Here is a 17,591-nt window from a genome sequence, read left to right on the forward strand (position 1 = left end):
AATGCAGTCCAAATGCCTTTTTTCTAATCCATTTGATGAAGTCAAAGTAAAACTTTGCTTCAGCTGCATGACATTCAAAATTTAATTCGTTTTCATATGAAAAAAAACAACAACAAGAATCCATACAAAATTTTCAACGAATAGACGGGAATGACCAAAGGGAAAAAGAGAAAAAAATGTTTTTGGTGTACCTTCGTTCCCAGTTCCAATGACGCGCCAGTGACGTCACGGCCGATATTTCCTGTTGTTCTAGAACCAAAATGGCTGCCAAGAAAACAAGACTAGAAAATGCGGTGGTCTTGTAGTGAATATAACCAACAGAATTGGTAAAATGGGTGGATTGCTGAGCAATAGAAGCGATGGAGTTGATGATGTCGATCACAATGGATCAAGTTCCTATCGTTACCCGCCTGCATCGGGTAAATTCTCGATAATTGTCTGTTTTCTGGTTTGTGTGGGAACCAAGAGAATGCACAAACGCATCGCTAATTTGCTCCGCTTTTCGTCTCCCTAGGTCCTTATTTCGCAGATTACTTCATCATGGGAGGCTCGAAGTTTAGCTCGACACAACCAGAGTCGTATTTATTCGGAGAAAATTCGGATTTGAACTATCTAAGTCCGAAACCCGTCCCCGTGAGTATGACATACTTACTGTGCGGCCTATCTGATCTGTGCCGTCTACAGATTGACGATCACTTTTGCGCAACGAAAATACAATACTCAACTAAACAGTCAACGTAATAGCTTAATATCATATCCTTAGAACTATGTCTTTTTTTAATAAAAAGTATACAGTTATATTGAAATTGTAGAAAGATAAACATCCTTAAAAGTACATAAGCAGAAGCGTGCGGTATTTAAATTATCAAGGGCTGATGAAGTTTTTCTTTGAGAAATAATGTATTTGACAATTATTTCTTTAAATATTGCCAACCCCTCAGGAATTATGGTTTTAACTGTTACTTCTCTTCTTGGATTTTAGTTCCTAATGGTTTATACTTACTTGTATTTGGTTATTTCTTTGGGATTTATTTGCTAGGTATTCGTTAATATTTAACTTTTTTAGAACACTTCAAATGTCAAATTCTAAAATCCCCTTAGCCCTGTACGGATAAGTAGTCAATTTGTGTTTCATCATCACTTAAAAGGAATAGCATAAAAATGCACAGGGAAAAAATACAACTTTGATAAGGCAGACCATATACAAAAGTACATTTTTAAGATAATACCTAAATAATACATCATACTCCTGTTGCAAACGTCTGAGTCAATTAAAGGCACATTGTCACCCGTTTATTTCCAGAGGTGCGACGGAAATCTCAACCATTTAAAGACAATAGAATCTATTAGAATCCCTGCTATTTAAAAGGCCATATGCTCTAAATTATCAATTACACCCTCAAAGAAACTTCAAATAGATATACTGCTTTTACAATTTTGTAATATTTTTCATTTTTTGTTACATAATCGACTGGAGGTAAACTGGTGACAATGGAGCTTTGGCAATTTCCTGAAAATTATTGCACCAGTTGTGCTGCATGGCAAAAGAATGACACCAATTCAAACGTTGAGCTTTTGATGTGCCAAACCACATACTGTACATGGCATACAGTATTCATTTTTACTTGTGCAGCAGAAACTACACATCAAGTCAACTTTTGTATTCATTTCTTTTGTCTTGTTAAACCTGCTACTTGTCATCAACAGTTTCCATATCCATCTCCTCATGGAAATGAGCCGACCAAAACACTATGCAGTTTGGTGAATCTGCGTAAGGATTCCCTCAGACTAGTCAGGTAAGTGCAATGGCAGGTCCAGTGGCATTTCTTTTTGTCTGGAATTTTAGAAAAACAGAAGGAAGTGTAATCTAAAGCCTCCCTTCTCACCCTATGTTTTATGTAATGGCCCACTACATTAGGAATTTTAGGATCTGCTTGAGGGTACAGTATTTACCAAATCCCCTACCCTAATGTTGTCAGTTTACTCTGATTATGTATTGTGTTAACTCTGATTATGTATGTTGTCGACCAAGGTGCATGCGCACCCTGTGCACCCCCTTGCGCACATGCCTGTGGTTATACGATACTCAAGTTGCTCTTCTACTTTTTTTATTGCTTTTTCTTCCTTGCTAGGTGCACAGATCCAAGTGATGAGATCACATACCATATCGAGTTCTTGTTTGATGCTGATGTTAAATGTTCAGTGATGATCTACTACCAAGCGATGGAGGACTCATCCTCTGGTCTTGCTCTGTATGTACAACACTGACCGAAATTCTCCTAACTGAAATGTTTACATTCTAGGTGATATGAGAATTTAGATATTGTTTTTTTTCTTCAACTTGAATTGTTAGGTACACATCCAAGGAAGCTGGTATGAGCTCTCCAAAGTTTTCCTACCCAAAAGGGGCAGGACAGCTATTTAGTAACCCATTACGGCACAGAATCAACCCCAAACAGTTTACTGAGGAATCTGTAAGTTGCTTTAAAAGCTACAAAATGAATACAGTATATGCATGTAAAATACCCTCTTTTACTTCTAGCGAAGCATGAAGGAAGTTTGGGTGGTTTTATTTGCCTACCTTTATTTGCTTGTCATTGTAAGGGACCCATTAACAGGGGTTGTTTTAGGGGTTTAAATGAGCCCTTTCCCCTAGCTAAATGTAGGCATGTAAAATGCCTAGCCTGCGTAGCGGCTCAAGGGAAAAAGAGGGGGACTAGGGAGAGGGGAAGAAAGAAGAGCCTGCCGGCAGACTATTGTGCTAAGCTGTTTACTCCAGTCTCTGAGAGAACAGAGGCTTGCTATTGGGTGAGACGTGTCACATGTGTTGTATGTACATGCATCAACGCGTCGTATCAACGACCTGCAAGTTGGTCAATGAAGAGTTTTAAAATTGTTTGTCAAGCGTTTTGTCAACCCTACCAGATTTAAAACGACCCGATTTGGGAAAACCTCGCTTCCTGAGTAGTCGACGAAACTCACGTCGTACAGACCTGGGGTATCGATCTCATGTCTTTAGTCATAACAACACCAAAGCTATCAGCTCTTTTGCTCTCTACAAAAATATTGGCAAACAAATCATAAGTGAGCTTGTTTTCGTATGGAATACAAATATTTTTGTTGCAATAACGACAGCACTCGATCCTGGATTTGTTGACTGGATTTAAATTTCTTTTCCCGCGGCTTACCAGAAAACACATACTGGGAATAGGCAAGTCAATTTTCATGTAGCGGGTTTATTTTGACAAGAAACATAAGTACAATGTTGAACTGTTCATGTGATTGGTTAATTTTGACAGCTACTAGAGAACACACGCTGAGTGCAGCTTAGGGGCGGCATGGCTAGAACAATGGTCTGCCAGCAGGCTTTCCCTTCTTCCCCTCCTCCCAGCCCCCCTCGGCCACGCGCTCACTTAAGCCGCTACACAAGCTATAAAATGCCTCACTTCAAAACATCAAATAAATTGCAAAAATATCAAAATTGTTCCTTTCATCTTGTTGGACTGTAAGAAACGTTATTAAAAACTTTTGGTTTTACACTCAGTACATTTGTATAACTTGGGTATTGCTTTGCTCTCATTGATCTATATTTATTTATTTATTTATTTATTTATTCAGTTTTCATTTTTCTCCTATCAGCTATCCTACAACCCTCTAAAAGACACCTATATTCCAGTAGTAATTCAGATAAATGTAGAAGAGGAAGGTAATGTTTGATCATGTGTGCCTTGGTCTTACATCTCCAGAGACTGTATTACATACAGCGTTTCCCCAGAATGTTAGAGATATTAAATAACATAGTACTGTTACTCTGGTGAGTCTGAAATAAGTCTCCTCTGGTATAGGTGATTAAGTGAGCTTAAAAAAATTTTTAACATACAGTACAGTCTCTATCCACACCAAAGAGATCTGTAAGCTTAACTAAAGCCAGCTTGTCATGGGGCCCAACTTCTGGGATATTCTAATATCACATTTTTATCTCCCCTGTAGAGTATCTGGGACATTCTGATATCACATTTTCTACAACACTTGTGCGTAGTCTTGTTTTCTGATTAGTTGTTAACTATGGTAAATCAGACGACAAACCACGGACATCGTCATTCACATAATCCTTGCTGGTTCACTTGAAGCAAAAGAGAAGAAAAACCTTGATTTCTTGTATATGTATTTTCCATCCTTACAAAAGATTAAAGGGTTTTGAAGAACCATTTCAAATTTCTGTTGTTTGTGTTGTAGAAAACATCATAGTTTTCCATGGTATGCTACACGCCTCATGACTCCACAACATTTTGATCATGAGATGACAAATATTGTGGTGTAAAAGAGTACATGCCATGGAAACCTATGGGAAGTTTGTTAATATACCCCCCCTTTAGAGTATCTTAGACATTCTAATTTCACAGGACTTTTTAATATCTCTCTTTTTCCTCCCCTGTAGAGTATCTTGGACATTCAAATATCACCCTAGCAACATTTGAGCAGTTATCTGATGAGTCCTACGTCATTAAGCCACTGAAACAGAAACAGATGGTGAGGCTATGAAGCTCTTTTTATATATTTTTAGCTTTTTAACAAGTATTATTATTTTAGCTTTGTAATAAGTAGTTGTTACCCTGGGTACCAGAGCCTCCAGACTTCTCTTGTCCAATAACACTCAACCGAAATGCTGTGATGAGCTAAGCGAGGAGGTTCTCGGTGGGCGAGGAGCTTTTCTCATTTCTAGTCTCAAATAACATGCCTAAACCAGTTTTTTGGGTATGTCAGTCACACAGCACGAGGGTTGTTTTGTTGTTATTTTCACACTCGAGTGATCTCTCTAATGAGTAATTTTAATTTCTCCAATGTGTAGTTGTAAGCTATTTAATGGGTAGTTGATTGCCAACAGGTTGATGGCTTGTGTTATCTTCTGCAAGAGATTTATGGCATCGAAAACAAGGCAGTCACCAAACCATCTGGAAAGGTGAGGAATTAAGTCAGCCTTATGGATAGTCAAAGCAATTACTTCCCCTGTTACATAGGAGCTGCTAACTATGTTAGATCAATACTTTTATTGATAATCTTTTTAAAAAAGCCTCTTATATCCATAATCTGTGGTGATGCTATTTGTGATGATGTGGTGGTGATGTTGATGATGATGGTGGTGTTGGTGAAAATGTTAGTAGTTCCAGTGATTGTGATTATGAAAGTGATTATATCCCTTAGGAAACTGATGCTGATGATGAGGTTGATGATGATGACAATGTCCTGGAATGTGTCATCTGCATGTCTGATTTCCGAGACACTCTTATTCTTCCCTGCAGACACTTGTGCCTTTGCAAGGCTTGTGGTGAGTTCCCTTCGCACAAAACGTCATATTGCTTTTCATGCTATTGTTCTGCTATTTGTTGGTATGATATTTCTTTTAAATGGATTTCACTTACCTTGGAGTGACCAATGATCTTACTTTCTGTTAAACATGTTTTTCTATTTCCTTCCTGACAGCTGACTCTCTGCGTTATCAGTCCAGTACTTGCCCCATCTGCAGATCACGTGAGTAACCAAACACTTTGACACTTTAGAGAAGGGCACATGTTTTTATGTTTGATAGACTTCAACAAAGACCATATAATACTTTTCCTTGTCTTGTGTTCTCTCAGCTTTCACAACATAGAGCATTTAATCCTCATGACATGTAGACCATATGATACTTATCCTAGTTTTGTGTACTCTTAGCATTAAATGACATAGACCATATGTTAATACTTATCCTTGTTTTGTGTGCCCTCAGCATTCCACGACATAGTCCATATAATACCTATCATTTTATTGTGTACTCTAAGCATTCAATGACATAAACCATATACTTATCTTTCTTTTGTGTGCTCTCAGCATTTCATGCGCTGCTGCAGATTCGAGCATACAGCAAGAAATCTGGCTCACCTGGGGCAAATACCACTATGCACGTATGTCGATGTTTGAATGTTTTTCAAGGCTACACGAAGGGGATGAGACTATTGCTCTATGACATTGCCTATCATCTACCCATTTAGTATATATAGAGTGAGAGTGTAGAAAGACATACAAGTCCCTGAAGTTTTTACATACAGTATAGAGAAATTTCGTCCATACCCACAATGTTTAATCTCTCCCAGGGTACTACGATTGACACAGAGGAGGAGATTCCTGGCTATCAGGAGATTCCCCTAGTAGAAGCACTCAATGGCAGATTCGCACCTGATAATATCCCCGAAGGTAAGGAGAGTTTTGGCTATCAGGAGATTCCCCTAGTAGAAGCACTCAATGGCAGATTCGCACCTGATAATATCCCCGAAGGTAAGGAGAGTTTTGGCTATCAGGAGATTCCCCTAGTAGACGCACTCAATGGCAGATTCGCACCTGATAATATCCCCGAAGGTAAGGAGAGTTTTGGCTATCAGGAGATTCCCCTAGTAGAAGCGCTCAACAGCAGTTTTGCACCTGATAATATCCCCGAAGGTAAGGAGATTCTTGGCTATCAGGAGATTCCTCTAGAAGAAGCGCTAAATGGCAGATTCGCACCAGATAATATTCCTGAAGGTAAGGAGATTTCTGGCTATCATGAGAGTCCCCTAGTAGAAGCTCTCAATGGCAGATTCGCACCTGATAATATCCCCGAAGGTAAGGAGATTCCTGGCTATCAGGAGATTCCCCTAGTAGAAGCGCTAAATGGCTGATTCAAACCCGATAATATCCCCGAAGGTAAGGAGATTCCTGGCAATCAGGAATGTAATTGTCGTGATCGGAAGCCTTTTTGCTCAAACGTTATGAACACATACGATTTTTAGTTTCTTTATTTTACAATCTCGTGCGTATGGTCAAACAACGTTGGCGGGTCTCTAGAAAGGCTTCTAGTCTTGACTCTCTCTGTCACAGTTATCTCACGTTCTCCTAGTTGGTAATCAGTTTTTACAGTAATTTGATATTCTATGGCAGATCAACTAGGTACAGCACGGACTAAGGAAGTAATCATTAACTGTTGTAATCAACCATTAACTATATTTTACGAACGCATAACTGAATGCCGTTACAAGGAGATTCCCCTAGTAGAAGCTCTTAATGGCGGATTCGCACCCGATAATATTTCCAATGTAAGAAGATTCCTGGAAATCAGGAGATTCACCTAGTAGAAGCGCTAAATGGCAGATTTGCACCTGATAATATCCCCAAAGGTAAGGAGAGTCTTGGCTATCAGGAGATTCCCCTAGTAGAAGCGCTAAACAGCAGCTTTGCACCCGATAATATCCCCGAAGGTAGGAGATTCCTGGCTATCAGGAGATTCCCCTAGTAGAAGCCCTCAATTGCAGATTCGCACCTGATAATATCCCCGAAGGTAGGAGATTCTTGGCTATCAGGAGATTCCCCTAGTAGAAGCTCTCAATGGCAGATTTTCACCCGATAATATCCCTGAAGGTAAGGAGATTTCCGGCAATCAGCAGATTCCCCTAGTAGAAGCGCTAAATGGTGGATTCGCACCCGATAATATCCCCGAAGGAAAGGAGATTCCTGGAAATGAGGAGATTCTCCTAGTAGAAGCGCTAAATGGCAGATTCGCACCCGATAATATCCCGGAAGGTAAGGAGATTTTTGGCTATCATGAGAGTCCCCTTGTAGAAGCTCTCAATGGCAGATTCGCACCTGATAATATACCCAAAGGTAAGGAGATTTCTTGCTATCAGGAGATAGCAGAAGCTTAGTAGAAGCGCCCCCTAAGGTAATTAGATCCCTGGCTTTTTGTCGCTCAATGACAAAGCATAATCCCGGAAACACTATGCGAGAACCTTTAGCAGCCAGGGACGAGGTGTGTTTACAACACAATTGTTGAATGCAAAATTTCTTTAAAAAAGTCTGTATAGTATTATCGTTCCCCCTACAAGTATAGATGAGACACAGTGGGAATTAAGCATGACGCACAATACAGTATTTACAACTACACGGGTATTTTGCCTCCGATCCTTTTTTAGAAGGATTGTGAAGTCGTTTTTCTCTCGCCCTGTCAGAGGCTGTGACCCGGATGCAGGAACTAAGACGATCGTCAAGCGCACGTTCCGCCCGACGCGCATCCTCAAGAGCCAGCAGTGCCAAGAGTCAGCGGCGACTAGAGCGAGCCATGTCAGCAGGCGCAGTTAGGGTTTCTCGCCCCAGGACTGCGCAGTCAGACCGGGCAGAGGAGCCCCGCGAAGAGCCCAGACTCGAGTGTTACGAGAACGCGATTCATGTGGCTTCCTGCGAAGAGATCGTCCCAGCGCCTGTCGAAGAGATCATACCCACCACTCCTCCCCCCTCGCGAGCAAGCGAACAAGGTATCTGCCCAAACATCCTTTGTTAAACATGTAAAGTTACAGTGTGGCTAGTGTTGGAGTTTCAGTGTTGAACTATGCTTATTATCTTTCTGTATGCAGCGAAAAACTCGATTCTCTCAGACGAAGTGGAAGATGATGTTCCTGAGCTGACAATACACGTGGACGTCTCTCTACCCGGCACCCCCCTCGGAAGCGAAAACAGTAATAATAGTGGCCGCAGTAGCAGGGGGGGTCAGTCCTTTTCAAGTGCCCCTGCGGCCACCCCGACATGCGTTAATCTGGAAGAGGATGACCACGCAGCTACTGTATAACTTGTTATCTTATGGCGGACTGGTAGTCACGTGAAGCTGGTCAGGGGGATCAAAGTCAGTCCTCTAAGGCCCTCTTGTTCACGTTTTTCATCACGCAAATCGAGAGTTAACAGCAACGTATAAGTTCAACTGTCATACGAGAACACTCTGCTGTACATGACATCTTGCAGTTTCCTATTGAAATCAAGGTAACTGTTGGGGTATCGTTGGCAAAGCAAGGCCTTGAGTTTTATCTGTTGTGTTTTTCTGACATGATTCAAATGAAATAACATGTTTCTCAAATCCATCATCCGTCATGTGCAGCGACATCGAACGATAGAAGCCTCGGAGCCGCTACCTGTCGTCACTCGAAAGCTTTGAGCCAATTAGCTACTCCTTGCACTTACTTGGCTTTCCGTTGCGACAATAACATAAAATAAGTAGATTGAGGGAATTTGACGTAAGCGTAAGTAATGCTTGATTAGTTGATTCGCACTAGGATACAAGCGTATTGCAAGCAGAGCTTTCACGCTGAAATCACAACAGAACTTCCATTCTACTAGAAGCCTAGTCGAATGTTCTAGCTTTTTGCCAGTCCTATATTGAGCCTAGTGTTGGAAAGAGACTAGGTAAAAGTCACGTTGGGGTGACCCTTCCCGTTATAATGGGTAAGTATCGGTGTGTAAAATCAAAGAAATTTGTAAATAGCGCATGAAATGTCAATAAGAAATAATAAACAGTTTCTTATAAAAAATGAGTACTTGTTCTATCCCGCCCGCGCTATAATTTTACCTTTTTCCCCTCTCCTATGTTGTTGTCTTGCTCACCTTTATTCAACCTGTCCGCTCTCAGTACCCCAAAGAGGGACATTAAAAGCCAACTTTTTCCAATCCACCCACCTTCACTAGCGGATCTAGGGGGAGGGTTTAGGGGGATTTAAACCCCCCCCTTTTGGGCTGTCAGAAAGCCATATGTAACAAAAAAAATTACTCCCTTCCTTTGTCACTAAGCCAACCCTCCCCCCTAAGCGAAAATGTCCCCCCCTGACCTCTATCCCTTAAACAGTTCCGGGGAAAAAGCTTGACCCACACCTTTATTTACTAAAGCCCTGTGCACACGGTGAGCAAAACTTCATTCGTGCAATAGGCCATTCCGGCTATAAGCATGCGCGCGCATGCTTATCTACCATGCAATGCATGCAATCTACCTGAACTTCCGGCATGCAGCTCGCGCTGCATTCTGGTAAGGCAATGCGCGCGCAAATAGCTGGAATGGCCTATTTGCTCACTGCCTCGCGAGGCCAAAAACTCATCGTGTGCGGACGTCGATCGAACGAAATCACGTCTCGCGAGCAACTGAGGCAAAATTCTCACCTGCTTGAACTGTGAGTTTTTGAGCAAATTGAAAAAACGTGAGCAAATTGCACAAGTGAAGTTTTGCTCACCGTTTGCGCCGGGCTTAAGGAAATGACTAATCAGGGGCTTTTTAAAATAACCAGGTCACTTGTATACAGCTGTATCGATCAATATAATAATTCCCTCACCCATTAACGTGTGCTAATAATTTATATGTTCAATGCGCAAAGAAGCACTTTATTTGCAAGTCTCCTACGGCTTGTCGATCGATGCGTCTTGCTGGCTAGAGTCCATTCATATAAGTCATGATGGGAGCCTTGAAGTCCCCAAGGATTTTCTCATCTGGTGAAGTTTCCTCCTGATGCTTTCCATTGCTTCACGTATATTTGGTATTCTAAACAGCCATTTTTGTTTCTTGTATTCTGAAATAGAAATCATAATTTATACCTACCACAAGACTTTACCTTGTATGCAGGCGTCAGGCTGGTTTTTTTTTAGCGATAACGACACCAACACCAACGGTTGTCATTTTGTTTGACCTCAAACGATTGTACCGCCATCTTGGATTTTAAGCAATTTAAGAAACGCCCACAGATGCCCCCCCCCGCCCAAATCAAGCAGGCGTTCTTTTTCTATCTTTCCCATTCCCCCTCGTTTCATTATTTTTCCCCAAATCGAAAATGGCGGCTACAAACGCTTGAGGCTGAATTTTCGCAATTAAAGCAACATCAAAGGCCTACATGCAGTCTACTAAGACTTGTGCATATGAAAGTTCTCGGGGGAATAATAGCTCCCTGTGGAACACCTACCTTCGAGACTTGTGAATCTGTTCAAGCGAGCCCTGAAGATGCTTCGAAAGCGATGTCTGAATTCCCGCCTGGCTGCTGACGTGCCATGCAAGGATGACGTCATCACAAACTGTTAAAGGAAAATGTGACGTCATACTCTGATTTTTCAAATAGGATATGTACTGTAAGGCGTCATATCTTGACTAGTGAGCAATGATCCTAAGTTGCGTCATAGCTTGATTGATGCAGCTTGATGCCGTCATATTTTGATTAGTTAGCGGTGAATGCTAAATGGGACGTCATAACTGAATTAGTGTGGTCAGTATAGATAACGTTATGCCTGGATGACGTCATACCTTGATTATTGGTAGTCAGTATTGATAACGCCTTGGGGGGTTATCAGTGGGGTTATCAGTATTAGTGACGTCATACCTGGATTACTAAGGTGATCAGTATAGATTACGTCGTATCGTAGACCCAAGCGGTAATTACCCCGATCGTCCCGGCAAAATCGCTCGCGCTCGCGTCGGATTAAAGCAAATGCCAACAAACTATATATCAATTTAAAGCTTAATGATTGTATTTTGCTCCTAATAATCATTTTTTATACGCGCTTAATTTTGAGTGCTTTTGCCTGGTCCGAAGTGCGAAATCGACCACTTTTAAACATGCGAATTATTTATACACACCAAAAGCGCGTAACCTCCCGGGATCTGCTTTATATCTTTCGTCATGTACTCAACTGACAAACCGTGTCTACATTTGACGTCACACAGCCTCGTTGATTAATAATCAAGAGTAAAAGTTAGGCGTGGAATAATTTTGCTTCTTTGACTACAACGCGCTAATTAAGTCCGTAGCAAAAAAAAGCTATTGATTATCCGCGGCACGGTGTGACAGAACAATATCTATACTAGACGCTTGCCAAGTTGCGCAGGAATCGGGCGGTTAGAAGTGTACCTTTAATTCACATATTTAGAGTAAGATGGGGTGAAATTTGATTGCGAGATATCGGGGATTGAAGTTGTGTAAACATTAGAGGCAGCGTGACAGTACTGACAGACGAAGAGCAAATAGAGCCGCGTATGGCAACCAATCACATTGCACGCTCTACACGCAGCGGGAAAACTCTTGGGCGCTCAAATGTCATAGCGCTAGTCGTGCAAGTGAAGAAAGATGCCCAGACCGAAGCGAGCTTGCACCGAAGAAAAGAAGAGCGCGGAAAACTTATAAAGACCGCGAACGGAGACAACTCTATGTTTTGGGCTTTCTTCCTCGCTTAGCCTTCTTCAAAGGAAGCCAAGGATTCTTACTTAATCTTTGCGTAGTATACAACTATGCAAAATTTAGAGTAAACGCTTATTAAGTTAATATAAATACGGATAAATCTCGGATAAAACTTCGATAATGATACTGACGCGCTTTTATGCTAATTAGAGGGAAAAGCCGTAAAACTAAGTTCCCCGGATGCTGATCGCGAGACTTTGAGTAAACAGGATTATGGGATTATTGACGCCTTCGAGAATAACGCTACACTCGTTCGAATTCGGTTTTTCTTGAATATCTGGCGGAGTATTTAAGATTTTGGTGGTATTTTTTTTGCTTTCATCTAGAGTGTGCCTATTGTCATCGAATGGCATAATAAAAAAATTTCACCCGAAATGAAGCCATTTGGGTCTACGTTATCGTTAAGGTGATTAGTTAATGACGTCATACCTTGATTAGTAAGGTGATCAGTATGGATGACGTCATACCTTGATTAGTAAGGTGTTCAGTATGGATGACGTCATACCTTGATTAGTAAGGTGATCAGTATGGATGACGTCATACCTTGATTAGTAAGGTGATCAGTATGGATGACGTCATACCTTGATTAGTAAGGTGATCAGTATGGATGACGTCATACCTTGATTAGTAAGGTGATCAGTATGGATGACGTCATACCTTGATTAGTAAGGTGATCAGTATGGATGACGTCATACCTTGATTAGTAAGGTGATCAGTATGGATGACGTCAAACCGTGATTAGTAAGGTGATATGTATGGATGACGTCATACCTTGATTAGTAAGGTGATCAGTATTGCCATGACGAGAAAGACGATCACAGGCACCAACACCGCCGTAGCCATGTCATTGACCCCCAGCAGAGCCGGAAGCCAGTGCAGAGAGTAAGCAGCGTATTCTGACTTCCGGTGCTCACACTCATCTATTTCACCTGCAAATGTTTTCAACGCGTCACTTACGTTGTGATACTCCTGTCATCTCTTAAGAAATTAAAGTGAATTTTGATTGATCAAATCTCATAAACCGACAGATAGAAAAAAAAAACAGTTTTTGAGGATCAGACTGCCAAAACAGTCTATGAGCTTTAAAACGATAGATGCAGCCAGATCGAAAAATAGAAAATAAGGCCTTTTGGTATTTATAATATATGATTTGACAGAGAAGGCTAGTTAGCTACAAAACTCTCTTTTGTTGAAAATTCCCCGAGAATTCAACGCAAATAAACGTGGTCATTTGTTTCCGCGGTTCATCTTTTTAAAAACTAGCAGAACAGCAACTCACCGTCTTTAAAGGGAAATTGGACTTCCTTGATGAAGGTAATGGTCTTTAAGCACACGTGAAAAACACGGACCTTGCAGTTCCCTTTGTAATTTATCCCAACTCGACCATCACTATAGAAATGTAGTAGTATAAAGATAAAATAACAATTCCGCATTGCTCTACACCCCAGATTAAACATAGTCACATTGTTAGGGATACATTCCTCGTTCTTGCATGTTTCTGCATTTGCAGACATTTTTGTATCCTCTATAATGTTTCATCAGTTTGTTACTGTCAAATCCGTTGTATCGCGACGCCGCATTTTCAAAACATCGATTTTTTTTGTCTTTTGGGATTTTCTGTGTCGCCAGTCAAATTATTCTAAGCCAATCAGATTCTTGCCATATCTCGCCTAGTGCAGTTGCCTGGCTTTTTGTCGCGATACTGTCTGGTTTTCGTCCAGAGGATAGCCATAGGGAAGTGAACAAAGCGAGACTCTGATTGGCTCAGAATGGTTTTACTAACGGAACAGAAAACCAAAACAAATCGTGTTTTGAAAACGCGGGTCGCGGATCCGACAACGGATTCGACAGTAAACGCGGAAACATAGCGGAAACGTGCGGAGACTTTTCTACAACATTAAGTCCCCGTTTATACGCGGCTTCATCACCCCCTCCCCAACCCACCAGGATGCAGGGAAATCTAGGTTCCAGTCCTCTTCCGAGTCAAGGCGCTTGAACTTGTTGGTGTGGGTCAGTGTGGATATCGCGGGCTCACATGTCGAGTTTACCATGAACAGTGATTCCTGAAACAAACGATGGCGTGAAAAACTGGTATGACCGGATTTGGGATTGGGATTGTAGCAAGGGGTGGTACACTGGGGCACGTTCCCGCCTTCACCCATGATTTTAATGTTTCTGTATCTTGCTTACACCCCCCCCCCAAACCCTCAACATTTTGAGACCTGCCACAGTTCTGCGAAACGAGACTCTGGTACCCAGGTTGCCACGCACGACTCTACCACGACTCGGATGGCGAAAAACACCGAGTATACGGCTGTGAGCACGCTTCTAGAAAAAAAGCAGTGAGGTAATAAATGTTTGGTTTAATAATCACCTCGCCTGTGTTGAGAAGTTTAATTTTTGTCCCGCTTCTTGAGGTTGATTCAGTCACAGTTAGCTGTCCTATGGAATCTACCGAAATGAGTGGAAAAATGAAACTAAGAAAAATGGCTAGGAAACTAGAGAAAAAGAAAATGATATTGTGATGACGACTAATGATATGGGTGGTGGTGGTGATGGTTGCAGTGGTGACGATGGCGGTGGTGATGGTGATGATGTTGATTGTGGTGGTGATGGTGGCGGTATAGACGGTGATTATAGTAATAGTGGTGATAATGATATGAGGGTTTGGTGATAATGTTGATGGTGATGGTAGTAGTGATAATTTTATTAATAATGGTAATTAGAATGATGATTATGGTGGTGATGTAGGGATTATTTTGTTGTAATGGTAATTATGATGCTGATAATGATAATGATGATGGTGGTGGTAGTGATTATTTTCTTAGTAATGGTAATCATAATTATGATAATAATAATAATAATGATGGTGGTGGTGGTAGTGATGATTTTGTTAATAATGATAATAATGATTATGACATCATGATGATACTGGTGGTTGTATTAATGGTGGTGATAATGCTATGATAATCGTGATTGTAATAATGATAATAAAATTATGACCAACGAGGATGGTTGGGATGTAAAACTCACATTGATTACACTTGTAATAGAACAGTCCGTTTGGCCAAACGGGTATCTCTATCTTGCACGCGACGTAACTGCTTGAGTCCTCGGTCCATGTGGACAGCAGACATCTGTGCTTGCGAACCTCATTACCATAATGATAATGAGCGGGAAGGACAGAGACGGAGAGCAAAACGTCACGAACCTCAGACTGAATGGAAAAACGGAAACAAGTGTCTATATGGTCTATTCCCAACCCCAACCCCACCTCCCTTGAAAAGACAAGTATTGTGTAGGCAAAGTCACATCAACCAATCTTGTTTTGAAAACTGTCGTTTTTCTAGCTCGCTCAATTCCTTCCTAGTTTTTCCTGGGGTGGGGGGGGGGGGGGCGAAAGTGGACCTTCGGCCGCTGGGTGTGTGTGTGTGTGGGGGGGGGGGGGTACGTTCGCAGCCCCTGCACTCCCCTGGTTACGAGCCGACATCATATTTGGAAGTCCACATCAATCATATTTTCAATTTTTTGTCGCCTTAGAACAGTCTACGACAAGAATATCCACGTTAACATGCAGTGATTTATGATTACCAATTATGCGGTCATTTTTAAGCAAGCCCAGGCCCTGGCTTTTTAAGAACATCACAGCCTTCACTTGCGCCCGCCCCTGGCATCATGCTGTTATGAAAAGAGTATGAGGTAATGAGCTCACCGGTTTGACTTGGTAGTGTGCTTTGGGTTCCACCAGCTTCCTCATAGTCGAACAGGTTAGTGCGACAGAAATCTTTTTCACCACCGCCGCCTGTAAACACGACAAAAAAGCATCAAATAAACGTAATAAACACTCTAGTATTGATGATATGGTTAGTGGTCCTTTCGCTTATAAAATAAGAAGTATATGTGAGAGGCACAAGGGTTAATGAAAGAATTTACGGCATTATTTCGTCTCGTCCCACGTATGAGAGGGTGTAGGGGGAGGGTTTTACTGTATTATTTTGTCCCGTCTTTTGCCTGAGCTTACCGCGTTCTGCAGGCGCACAAGAATGTCAGCGGTGCTTGGGTCATCCGATAACACAATATTCCAGTGTTGGCAAGTCTTGATGCTTTCAGCGACATTTCTCTTCTTTTGACAAACAGACAAGAACATACATAGCATTCATACCATATTTATAGCAAATTCATAGCCTATGCATACCATATCTATAGCATATTCATACCCTTTTTATGGCCTTTTCATAGCTTGTTCATACCATATTCATACCATATTTATAGAAAACTCATTGCCTATGCATACCATACCTATAGCATATTCATAGTATATTCATACCCTTTTTATGGCCTTTTCATAGCCTGTTCATACCATATTCATACCATATTTATAGCAAATTCATAGCCTATGCATACCATATCTATAGCATATTCATAGCATATTCATACCCTTTTTATGGCCTTTTCATAGCCTGTTCATACCATATTTATAGCAAACTCATTGCCTATGCATACCATACCTATAGCATATCATAGCATATTCATAGCCTATTCATACCATATTTATAGCAAATTCATAGCCTATTCATACCATATTTATAGCAAATTCATAGCCTATGCATACCATATCTATAGCATTTCATAGCATATTCATAGCCTATTCACACCCTTTTTATAGCCTTTTCATAGCCTGTTCATACCATATTTATAGCATATTCATAGCCTATGCATACCATATCTATAGCATTTCATAGCATATTAATAGCCTATTCATACCCTTTTCATAGCCTGTTCATAACCTATTTAAAGCCTATTCATACCATATTCATAACATATTTATAGCGTATTCATAGCCTGTTCATAGAATATTCAAAGCGTATTCACAGCATAATACATAGAATATTCGTAGCATAGCTGGCGGGTTTGTCGTGCTAGCTTGTTCAATGATATACATGAACATAGCCTGTTCATAACCTATTTAAAGCCTATTCATACCATATTCATAACATATTTATAGCGTATTCATAGCCTGTTCATAGCATATTCAAAGCGTATTCACATCATAATACGTAGAATATTCGTAGCATAGCTGGCGGGTTTGTCGTGCTAGCTTGTTCAATGATATACGGCCGCGTGAGTGCAGGCCCGTGTATCCAAAACTTACAAATCCCCCCACTAATATCCGCTCAAATTCGAGAACGCATTGTTCCATACATGGTAGAGTTCCCTGTATAATTAAGCGATAGAACAACTTGTGGTTTTCTACCTTCAATAATCTCCCAAGCAGTGCCTCCTTCCTTGCTCTGTCTCGCTTCAAGCCGGCTTCTGTAAAGTGCAGAAAACACAGCGTGACCCCAACCAATAGGAATCTTGCTACGTGGCCCATCGCCCATGATTGGAGGATCAGCGTACCAGAAATGTGATGACGTCATAGTATATTATCGACGCGAGCGAATTGCGCGTGCGTCATTTGGAAAAAAAAAAAGAATGCGATGTGCCTTTTTCCGACATTAGAAGAATATGTTTTTAAAAGCCATGAAGAATGACTTCCGCTTAAAAGGGCGT

The 17,591-nt window shown here is 41.1% G+C and overlaps 2 protein-coding genes across 3 annotated transcripts; one reads left to right on the forward strand and one right to left on the reverse strand.

Annotated features, from left to right (window-relative positions):
- Positions 1 to 235: 235 nt before the first annotated feature.
- Positions 236 to 9,296, forward strand: LOC5509598 (E3 ubiquitin ligase RNF157). Of its 2 annotated transcripts, none has more exons than XM_048719922.1 (14): positions 236 to 419; positions 515 to 633; positions 1,708 to 1,796; positions 2,133 to 2,252; positions 2,354 to 2,474; positions 3,640 to 3,706; positions 4,439 to 4,530; positions 4,886 to 4,960; positions 5,203 to 5,326; positions 5,482 to 5,529; positions 5,869 to 5,942; positions 6,132 to 6,312; positions 8,016 to 8,318; positions 8,418 to 9,296. In XM_048719922.1, exons 1-14 carry the CDS (start codon positions 332 to 334, stop codon positions 8,627 to 8,629), a joined length of 1,713 nt encoding a protein of 570 aa, XP_048575879.1. In that variant the 5' UTR covers positions 236 to 331; the 3' UTR covers positions 8,630 to 9,296. The 2 variants fall into 2 exon arrangements, with proteins under 2 accessions (XP_048575879.1, XP_032234412.2); XM_032378521.2 differs by having other exon boundaries at positions 6,132 to 6,231.
- Positions 9,297 to 10,171: 875 nt separating this feature from the next.
- On the reverse strand, positions 10,172 to 17,442 carry LOC5509612. Its single transcript, XM_032378522.2, has 10 exons — positions 17,293 to 17,442; positions 16,060 to 16,161; positions 15,751 to 15,840; positions 15,072 to 15,255; positions 14,413 to 14,489; positions 13,983 to 14,101; positions 13,318 to 13,427; positions 12,810 to 12,967; positions 10,773 to 10,881; positions 10,172 to 10,385 (listed from the first exon to the last, which is right to left on the reverse strand). Exons 1-10 carry the CDS (start codon positions 17,410 to 17,412, stop codon positions 10,267 to 10,269), a joined length of 1,188 nt encoding a protein of 395 aa, XP_032234413.2. The 5' UTR covers positions 17,413 to 17,442; the 3' UTR covers positions 10,172 to 10,266.
- Positions 17,443 to 17,591: the final 149 nt, after the last annotated feature.

The sequence above is a fragment of the Nematostella vectensis genome, chromosome 12, assembly GCF_932526225.1.
Source record: "Nematostella vectensis chromosome 12, jaNemVect1.1, whole genome shotgun sequence".
Lineage (NCBI taxonomy): Eukaryota > Metazoa > Cnidaria > Anthozoa > Actiniaria > Edwardsiidae > Nematostella > Nematostella vectensis.